The sequence below is a fragment of the Cynoglossus semilaevis genome, chromosome 16 (genome assembly GCF_000523025.1).
Source record: "Cynoglossus semilaevis isolate Cse_v1.0 chromosome 16, Cse_v1.0, whole genome shotgun sequence".
NCBI classification, from domain to species: Eukaryota; Metazoa; Chordata; class Actinopteri; order Pleuronectiformes; family Cynoglossidae; genus Cynoglossus; species Cynoglossus semilaevis.
In genome coordinates, this window is record NC_024322.1 from 6,507,578 (window position 1) to 6,518,774 (window position 11,197).

Genomic DNA, 11,197 nt, shown 5'->3' on the forward strand with positions numbered 1-11,197 from the left:
CAACTTTGTGTATTTTTACATGTATGTATGTATTTATTCATTTATTTCTGCAATTGTTCATTAGCTATGTGGTGTTTCTAAAATTCACCACGTATGAGGAAAGTCAAAAGGACAAATTGAAAACAATCTTTATTTACGAAAACAACAACGTTGTAGCTGACAGTGACAATGACACTGTGAGTAATCCCTGAAGTTTCACTCTCTTGAATCTGAAAGATAAGGAGCAGATATAGAAACAGACGTTAGTCAGTTAAGGCCTGCAGCCTGTACTGGGTTGTTTTGTTTTGATTTAAAAAATTAAGCCACCACGTGTTATCCCATTACACCTTAAACATGGGAAGTGAAAAAACAAGTGAGCCAATGGATTAAATCAATCTCACTTAAAATATCTTTAAAAATATGTGATAGTACACGATTATAATACACACAACATTACCCTTTATTGTCCAGAATCTTATTTTGAAACAATAAAGAAACCCTTGATGAAACATGCATAAATCGCCAATAATTATTTAATTTCTTCGTTCCCCTGTGAAACGTAACGAACGTTCTTGATTTTTTTAAACAACACCAGGTAAAATGAGAAACAGTTCCAAATTTGTCAGCTCTGATCAAACTTTAGTCGTTTCAATGACACGTGAGCGTTCCACAACTTGACTATTGCTCGGTTCCAGTGTCACGCCGCTAGTATCTGATACGTTAACCGAGATTGCCATCTAGTGGCTACTATTTGTTAATGCAACTGGCTGAACCAGTGAACCAGAAGGTTAAAAAAATCCCAAGTCCACAATATATGTATTTATATATAAAAAAAGTGACTTAGATGCAGTTGAGTTGGTCTGGAACTGTAAAACTTGGCATCCATGTGGTTGGAGAGGATTTTGTGGAAAGATCAAATTGCCTTATGGTCGAACATTGAGGACCAAAAAGTGATTAATGAGGACGTTAATTATAGATTTAACGTGTGGGTTCAACCCTTCCTCTTCAATATGTAATTAATGTGGGAAAACAAATAACTCAGTCATGTTTTTTATTAAATCTGTCATCATCTATTTTGCTTTAACCGCTGACTTTGTTCCCATATTTTTCTCACCATTAATCCGTGGCTAAAAATTATATATAGATTCAAAATGAGGGAGAAAAAATAAAAATGGTGGGAGCTGATTTGATGTTACAGTTGAGATAAAAACAAAAAACGAATGATTAAAAACAGCGTTAAATTTGCACTAATGTTTTTCTCCGTCGACCAAACAGTTTTACTGAAGAGTAAGAAAATAAAACAGTGGTTACTGTCTAGATTAACGTGAGGTATTCATGCTGTTTTTGACCTGTATTACTTTTATTGTCGATTTATCCGAAAGTCACCGTCAAAATATGAAAGGTGGCGCCTGCAACTGAAAAAACATAGCATTTTTAAAATCATTTGTTTCGCCCATAAACCGCCTTTTTTTTTTTTACCTGTAGTTGTTTTAGAACAAGAGAGAAGAGACATTTACTTCACCTGTTTTTTTACGTGTCTTTTACGTTCTTTTTTGGTTATAACATTTATATAAAACGATGGGACGACTATCAGAAATACTTCACTTTGGTTACCTTTTAGTAAAATGGATACGATGACGACATTACATTGATAGTCGTTCAACCAATATAAGAAGCGATGTTTACACAAATTAATATCTGCTCTACTGACAAAAATTGTCTCGACATAAATCCAAATATATAGGAGTTTAAAATTAGCAGAACTTAAGGTTTAAATGGCCTAAAGTTAGCTTGTGATGCTAACAGGCCAAGCAAACGTTACACAACGCTGGCAAAGTACGTATATTTTATTTTTGGTCTAGAATAAAATAAGATATGAGTAAATGCCTTATAATATAACGAAATAACGAATGGCTAGCTGAATTTGGCCAAATAATAAGAACATTATGACAATGTAATATCTTTAAGAACTGATTGGCTAATGGTGGGCAGATGAGACAGCCTCAAGTATAACCATTTAGCTAAGAATAATTTGAAATGTATAGATACATTTAAAAAATCAAATTACTAGTTACAGCTAGGTAAACCCTAGCTAATTAAAAACCCATGTAGACAAAACAATAACCAAAAGCAAGCTAAATATGATATATAAATGAATATGTAAAAGAATACCCACGTTAGCACATTTGGTATCAAATATCTATAAAACGTTTCAGCAAAAATGTGATAATAATTACCTTAACATACCCAGTACAGCCGGTATTAAAAGCAGTTGCAATAGATAGCTACTTATTACCAAAATTAGTACTGTAATAACAAATCTTTAGTTATTAGCCACGGAGAAAGCCGTGATTATAAGTAGGTATCAGTATTTCAGAAATTTGTCTTGAAGGCTCACCTAACTTTATTAGGCCAAAATGTGGGCAATATGGACAAAATGGACATCCCACTAATAGCTCTAGGTTAGCCAAACTTCCGGAATACGCAAAGGAACGAAAAGATGCGTAAAATGTGGCCAATAGATGGTTTTGTCTGATAAGTTGAAAGTTCGGCATATGTAGTTATAGCGATATGTTTCAATACATACATATATATGTATATAGTACAAATAATGCTATACTGTACCTCTATATGTTGGATCATATTTGGACACGTTTCGTGGGTATATATGTATGTATGTATGTGCATACATATATATGCATTATATTGGATTTTTGTCGTTTTTACTACGTTGTCTCGTTTACTATAACAAAACTATTGTTTGATTGTTTGTTGTTGAATCCTGGTATTTGATGGTATTTGATGTTTGGATTTTTACCACATTTGTGTTTTTCTACAATAACACCAAGATGTTACTAGGTTCTAAAATATAGAGATGCAGTGTTATTGGAGTAAACCCATAATTGTTTCGATTTCGTGTTTGTGTTGATATTTGAGTTTTATCGAGGGACAAAAGCACTTCGCCAGTGGTAAACTTCAATTAAAAAAACTTCTACTTTTTCAACAAATTACACATTTCAGCTAAATGATAGAAACTAAATGATAGCTAAATGATAGAAACACATATAAAAGAAAGTGCCTCTGGGACGCACTTTCTGCAGCATTTTCTCCAGAATTGCAGTGCCGTCATTAAATGTTTACCTCCTTGTACCTTAACAAAGCCGCATTGGGACTCTTTTAATGGAACTTATTCAGGAAATTTAAAGCAAAAGACGCCGGATTCCCAATCTGATCTACATGCCATTCATTAAAATGGTAGTTTATAGTGTGTTTATAATTTGTTTACCTGTGAACGGAGGCTGGTGGGAGATGTCCAGGTCGACAGATTTTCCTATTGATGCAGGGTGGTCATTTCAGAAAGGAACCAGAAACCAGTGTTTCTCCCTCTCCCACATATGAATGTTATTTCCGTTCACTCTACTGTCGAAACTAAACATACAGAGCAGAAATTCTCAATACGTCTGTACATCCTGTGTGAACACACACACACACACACACACACTCTTTTTCAATCACCCACACGATAATCTGCAGGGATTTCAACACTTTGGATAGGAAGGAATGGAAGCAACAACATTTCTGGGCCCAAAGAACTTGAACGAGGGAAGAAGGAGGCAAGTTTATTACCAAGGACAATAGACGGCGGATGGCTTCCTTCAAAGGGCCCGAGGAAAGCAGTCAGACTGTGGGGATCCTCAATTTGGCTCCTGGCGCACTAAAGGAGAAGGACGCAGAGCAGTAAAAGACACTAAAAGTGGACACTAAAACGTCTCCTTTTTTAATTGGGGGAGTCTGGCTGGTTTTTGAGGACAAAAAAAGCTGCAGAAGAAGAAAAACATTGAATCCTAGGCGACACAGAAAAACACAAACACAAACACTTTCAATACCAAGTGCATTTTCGTTTTTTTCCATCCCAAAGCCTTTTCTCCTTCATTGTAGATTTAAATAATATTTGTACTCACACCTGACTATACTAACAATTAATATTCTTTAACCTGTTTTAGTAAAAGTCCGATAATATTGTTACGATTGCGGTCAAATGTAATATATCTGTATTGCAGTTCTCTTTACCGTGAATGTATATTAAAAAACACTTTAAGGGCTTAGATATTATACTATTTTGACAATTATACGTGTGTTAAGAGAATTAAAAATAAAAACAGGTTTCTCATGTTTTTACATCGTCAGAACAATGCCAATTTGCCATAAATGTACCTCATAATGTTCAACTGATGCCTTTTTCTGTCGTTTTGAAAATATTTTCCCTCCTCATAGGTAAGAAAAACAATACAATGAAAATATTTTGATCAAATCTTACCGTGCGTGTACCTGTATAAACAATACATTGAATCACACACTGTGAAATATAAAATTGAATACAACTAAGAATTGAGACGCTCATTTATCTAAGTTTCTGATCCACCGAAAGCGTTCAGTCAGAAACAAGTTAGTCTTCAAATAAACCGCACTGTGGTTTATTTATTTTTTCTTCGTATTCAATGGTGAAACAGGCGAATATACGGTTGAAAGATCATTTACTAAAAGATAGAATATAGAAACTGGATAACGTGTTATTTAACATTTTCAACTCCACATTCACCTTACATCTAAAAGGTTAACAATATAAATAAACATAATAGTATAATATACTTAAGGTTTAGTCATGGCGTCTGATACTGCAGTTGTTTCGGTCTCACCTCGCCGTCAAAAGATACATTTCTGATGTGAACAAATCGACTAACGCCGGTAGAACTATAGTGGTGTAAACCTTTATGTGGAACACCTCAAAGCATCGTAGTGTTTATATCCACTGCTACAGATAATTCATATTAGGATATAAAAAATAATATATATTACATCTGTAATACTGTGTCCTATTATTAGTTATAATACGGTAGGCATTCTTCAGATTATTTGGGTTTTTTGTGGCCAACTTCTTTCCTAAAACGATGTCTCTGTTCTCTGGTTCCTTGGAGAGAGACCCAGAACCTGGAGGGAGTGACTTGCATCAAACCCAGTCTCATGTTTGTGTGTGAGTGAGTGTGATCTTGTCTTTAACCTTCATCATTAACACTGCTGTTGCGCCACATGATCACGTGACCATGCCCTCCCTCTGCCGCTGACATTAGCACTGTTTTTAATCCGGGGGCAGTAAATTTGTAGCTGCTTCGGTGATCACTGAAGCGCCGATGATGTTTAATTGAAGAATTAAGACATAGGCTGCTGACAAACATTGGTGAGCATAACAGCCAGGACAATATGGCAGAAACAGGAGGTCATGTATGAGCCCATACTGCCACCCATTGGAGAACAGCCGCAACAGTCAGAGTGTTTGCTTAATGGGGCATATTAGTGTGTTTTAAACACATTTCTATCTACTTTAACCCTAAATGCCTGCTCGTGTTCAACTGGTGGGATGTATAAGGGGGTTTTGTTTTATTCAAAAAAAGAAAATTGTTTGGAGGGGTATTCGATTTAAAATTGCTATGTTTGAGAGTCAATGTTTGTGCCTGAGAATAAACAGTTCTGACTCAACAGTATTGTATCCAAATACCCACTGGGGCTGCAACAAACACATACTTTTATAATCAGATGATTACTTATTGGGTCACATGATTTGATCTTGAAAATTCAGAAAAATAATGAGAAATATTGACTATAGCTTTCCCAAAACGTTGGAATGACACATCCCTCGGTTATTTAAATCAATGGTTAGAATACGAAAAATACGAAACTGAAACTATTTTGTTTTTAATTCGTCTAGGAACTCATTTAATAACAAACAAGTAATCGACGAATCCTGAAATAGTCGCCACAGGCTTCATATAAATCTACATCAACACATGCACTGGAGAAACCTGTAAAGATACGTCTCCGTGTTGTCCTGTAGTTTAACCATGAGCTGCTAATGTCTGTCTCCATCATAACTTCAACTAAAGTCTCACGGATGTGTTTCTGCCTCATTAGTACCAAGTTCCCGGCCCTTATAAAACAGCACTGAACCCTAAACAACAGAAGCTCATACACGAGACTCACGACTAACTTCACTGAATGATCACTTTTGTAATGAATAGTCGACTAGTTGTTAAGCAGCAAAGAAATGAAAATATACAGGGAGCAAAAATATTCACGTGTAGAAAAGAAGATTATCAAAAAAACGTTGGGAATTAGTTTGGTAGCACCATCTCCCTGCACCACACACACACACACACACACCACACACACGACATTTTCAAATTCCATTAAGGAAATTAGATATTTGTTCCTGGAAAAGATGAAAACGATCTTCCCAGGTGACAGCTTCAACCGTTTATAGTTTTAATTTATTTGATACAAGTTTAATTTACAATATTAAATGAGCAAATAAACAGGAACATTTCCACATTTTAGGACAGACAGAAGTCAATGGTGATGAATACTTCATCAAAACACACACTCGACACAAACTCTTACATCTAACAGTGATTCGTTTACGTCTAACATTTACATTATTGTCCATGGCCTTAACGCAATCCAGAGTATTAACAATTCCTACACCGTAAGAGTCTGATTAAAGTGAGAATTATAATAATTTTATTTTGTATATGGTTATTAGAAACAAGTGCGCGCAACACACACACGAAATTCAAATTACGAGAAGATACCAATGCAGTACAACGTGAATACTGCCGTGTACACATTATTGTAGTAAATTAATCCACATAATTTAAATTGTATAAATTATCAGACACATTAAATACTTGATACTGTTAATATTGGAATATAATATTTTCACACTGTTGACAAAAACCGACTGGTCGACTGTTTTTCTGTGTATACATAGTATTTATCAGAATAACTTGTTTATAATTATTGTTTATTTCAAATTAATCGTCTCCATTTATAGTTCCAACTGAGGCCAATAAGAGCCATGACAAAATGTGACCACAAATTCTTTGTCATCATTTTTCATTTTTTTGATATCGTGGTTGCATTGCGTAAACTCTTCGTTGTTGTTGTTGGCTTTGCCTGAAGCTGTAAAAGTCCGTCTCGCAGGAAACAAAATCCTAAAAAGCAACATGAAAGAAAAGGAGAGATTTTAATACCAGTGAATCCGGTCTGGACGTGACAGGTGGTTTACGCAGAGGTAAACAAAAAAATGTCTTAAAAAATAAATCCCTTATATTCACCAACTCTTCGCGGTGTTAAGCCTGTCGAAGTGTTCGCTCCGGAACAAATTCTTCTCTCCTTAAAGAATCGCCGTGAATATTTCATCATATGTGTTGTTCTTCAGTCCACTTCTGCCTCCGGCCGCAAAGACGGATAGAGGCCGCATTGTTTACCAGGGAGGGGGGCAGCATGAGGAGTAAGCACCTCCAGGGCTACAGTGTACTTTGAAATAAAGCAATGAAGCTCCAACGTGTGGAGCTTATGAGACTTAATGTGGGAAAGAGGAGATTTTTATGACTCTGGGGGTGGTAACTAGTCTACTTGTTGTATTTGTATGAGATTTTTTTTTCTGTTGAAAAAGAAATGGATTAATTGTGTACTGATATAATAATAATGACTTTAACATGTCTCCATGAGGCGTACACTGTGTCCCGGAGTCTGCCGTGGTGCATTTAAGGACCGTATCCTCGTATAGCCCATACGTCTACGTCTATAGAACCAGGCTGTTATTGTTCATGCTCGCAGTACTGACATCAAATCATCGCTCTCAGACGAGGACCTCCTGACTTTGACACTGACGCGGGGTAAATGCTGCTGAGATATTCCAAACAGTTTTTCTGTGTAAATATAGACCACAACAATTTCACTCAACCCCTCCACCCAACAAACACACACAAAAAATATTTCCTCGTGGACTATTTGGCTTTGCAGTGTTGGAAGCGAAAGGGTGGAGCGCAACAACATATTTTGCATATCACGTGACGGCGTATTAACAAATCAACAATTACCTTCCCTTTATTCTTCAGGAGTTGCTAAAAGGCTTTGCAAGAAGCGTTTGAGGGAAGCTCCATGGAAATGTGCGAGCGGAATCCCTTAAATCCTGGCTACGTTGGTTCGCTCTTGAATTTTGCGCCACCTGAGTCGCTGTATTTCTCCAACTTGCGGGGCAATGGAGCCCCCATACCCGGGCTGCATCAGATCCCTTACAATAGGAGAGAGGTATGCACGCTCCCGTGGACTTCCTCAAGTTCGTGCACGTCCAGACCAACACCACCGCCACCACCAGCTCCAGCACCTCCACCACCGACAGCAGCGGCGGCGGCAGCTGCCGCGGCTGCAGCAGCGGCACAAAGCCGCGCCTTTGGGGGCTACTGTCCGCCGTTTCTGTCCAACGCCGTGTCCGGGAACAGCGGCCCCTCCGGCGGCCACGTTAGGGCGCATTTGGAGGAATCCTTGCGGTGCTTTCAGGACACAGAACCCAAGGCGGAAGCGCCTGGCAGACAGGATGATGTTTACGCCGGAGAGCACATGAGTGACGTCGGATACGCGGACCTGCACGGTCGTTCTCACGGTTCTGCGGCCCAGACAGATCCAGAATCAGCAGGGCCGCTCAGTGTGAGCAGCACCAAGCAGGAGCACAATCCCCTCGCACCAGCGAGCAACACATGCTCCAGAACCAGTTATGCTGAAGGTCAAGTATAGGCTTTATTGTTTGTTTTTGTCCGTTAGAAATGCATCTACAATTGAACATTACTTCATCCAAACCTACGTGCCATTAAAGATGTGGCTTAGGGTCAAGTGTGTGGACGTGAGGAGCTGTTTAGATCAACTGTTAGTTCCTATCCCCATTAGAAAAGCCAGGGCTTTTCTTTATTGCTTGATAATATTACAGCGATTATATTAGAACACATTGTTTTCATTGTGATATCATGTGACCGTCCCGGACTTCACTGGTCAGTTAACGTCTCCTCTCTTGTATTTTATTGCTTCTACAATGTCTGGTCAAAAGCTACTGTTCATAGTAATAATAACAGCACGATTTGTCATTCACGCTGGGGCGTGTCATCCATATTTCCTTGGGTTATGAATAGCACTGTCATAGCATTAATATTTATTTCTCTCAGGTCGATGTAACTCTCGGTAAAGTTATTGATGTGATGATTTTTAAACCTTAAAAAAATCCCATCTGCTCCCTCCCCCGTGCAGGCGCCCCGTGGTGCTCGTCGCAAGTGAGAATCAGAAAGAAGAGGAAGCCTTACTCCAAGCCTCAGCTGGCTGAACTTGAGAATGAATTTATGATGAACGAGTTCATCAACAGACAGAAACGAAAGGAGCTCTCAGACAGACTGGACCTCAGCGACCAGCAGGTGAAAATATGGTTTCAGAACCGCAGGATGAAGAAGAAGCGCCTCATGATGCGCGACCAGGCCTTCTCTGCGTACTGATGACCTTTGGACTTGATCGTGACCAGCAACAGCAACAGCACAGATTATGTCATGTTGTAGCATGGATGAAGCAGCAGCAGCAGCAGCAGCAGCAGCAGCAGCACAACAAGCCAGGCGCCATGTCAGTTTGGGGGCGCTGACTTGTATTTTCACATACTGGTAAAATGGCTGTTTAGTAGCCACGTCATAGTCCATGCTTTACCAGACCACAGTGAAGTAGATACAAGATAGTGTTTCCTTCAAATGCACACATTTCAAAGAACAACGCAGTTTGGTCATTTTCTGGACTGAAAGTGTACAATTGCGCACGGAGGCCCTGGTGTTCCGGAGGCGCAGTAACGTTTAAAACAAACCTCAAACAGGAATTTGTTTCTCTCTCTTCCAGCACAAATATCAGGTCGATTTTAACAGCATCAATGTTGTGTCTGTTTTTCTGTATTTTGTATGATGGTCCTGCGCATGTCGTGGAGGCCTTTTATGTGAAAGCAAACAGTCAAGTTCATGTTTACGGATGGATTAAAGGTAAATTTAGAAATATATTAAAGGTATATATTACAGCTGCATGTCTTATCTCCTGTCGTATTATTGTAAGTCTGAATTAAAGAATTAATTAAAATAAAAAAAATATTTGATCTGTATGTGGCCGCTTCCACATCCAAGGTCGGTGTGTGGAGTGAAAATGCGGCGGAAATAGTGGTAGAATGTGTTTACTGCAAGTGTGTGTCCACCGTCGTGAGTCTGTGGATGTGAAACGTCTGTTGTGTTACGTAAATCAACATTGTACCTGTGCTGAATTAAGCGTATATTTTGACTGATGTCACCTTTTCTTCTGTTTTGTGTAACTCCAAACCTGAATGTATCCGGTCATATGGGTTGATGACACAGAAATGCATTGAAATGATTATGGCTTAAAAAAATCCCTCCCTCATAATTATACTTGATAAATAGTTAATTAAAAAAGATTTAACATTTGGATTTCATTTAAAAAAATTAAATAAAGCATGTTACTGGTGAACAGATATGTGAACGCGCCCTTTGGGCCGTTCTTTTTACGCACGAACTATAGAGATATTGTAAAGCAGACGCAAACTGAGATTGAAAACATTTATAAATAAAGAAGATTTTAAATGACATGTGACTACTTGGTGGTGCGTTATGGGTCTCATTTAATTAAACTTTTACATATTTGTAATATAATTCAAGCTGGACTCCGTTTGCGCGGAGACTGTTGTAAATTGAGTCGGCAAAATTCAGACAGTCCCTTGCGTTTGTCGCTAATTTCTTGTGTTGTTCCTGTGTTTATCTATTTAAAAGACAAACACAGATAATTTAGGGTTAAAAAATATCAATGCTGATTATTTAGATAACATTTCCAGGGAATTCTGTCGGAAAACCGTCGATAGTTTGCGGCGGTAAAAGGTAGAATAACCCACGCGGCTGCTCCTTTTACGTCACTACAGCATTAATAAGATGATATATAGAAGTAAAAAATATATGATATTGTAATGTTTACTTCTTATAAATTTAGTATTATTTTTACTGATTTTTTTTCTTGTCTTAAACAAACAAAAACAAAAAAACCCAGAACGAGTATTTACACTTTGACTCGTTACTCGCACGTTAGTCAGTGTTTACAAAAACACTGACACACTGCTGGTTACTCTCGACATCCACACACGTATATGTGAATATTTAAAGGTTTTCCTCATATCTTTGCTCGTGTGCAGCTTCTGACTTCGTTGCAGATGCCTGATGCTTCCTCAAGCATAAACGCAGCAGCAGCAGCAGCAGCAGCAGCAGCGGCAGCCACAACAAGCACAGCAACGACGTGAGAGAGACGCCGG

At 38.2% G+C, this 11,197-nt stretch overlaps 1 protein-coding gene across 1 annotated transcript; it reads left to right on the top strand.

The window, feature by feature from the left end:
• Positions 1–6,993: 6,993 nt before the first annotated feature.
• Positions 6,994–10,434, top strand: hoxd12a (homeobox D12a). Its single transcript, XM_017039822.2, has 2 exons — positions 6,994–8,599; positions 9,115–10,434. Exons 1-2 carry the CDS (start codon positions 7,978–7,980, stop codon positions 9,351–9,353), a joined length of 861 nt encoding a protein of 286 aa, XP_016895311.1. The 5' UTR covers positions 6,994–7,977; the 3' UTR covers positions 9,354–10,434.
• The last annotated feature ends 763 nt before the right edge of the window (positions 10,435–11,197 follow it).

Bases quoted from the DNA above. Each gene is read 5' to 3' on its own strand.
- hoxd12a (XM_017039822.2), top strand. From the start codon at position 7,978: ATGGAAATGTGCGAGCGGAATCCCTTAAATCCTGGCTACGTTGGTTCG. The intron at 8,600-9,114 runs GTCAAGTATAGG...TCCCCCGTGCAG, and splicing joins CAGAACCAGTTATGCTGAAG to GCGCCCCGTGGTGCTCGTCG.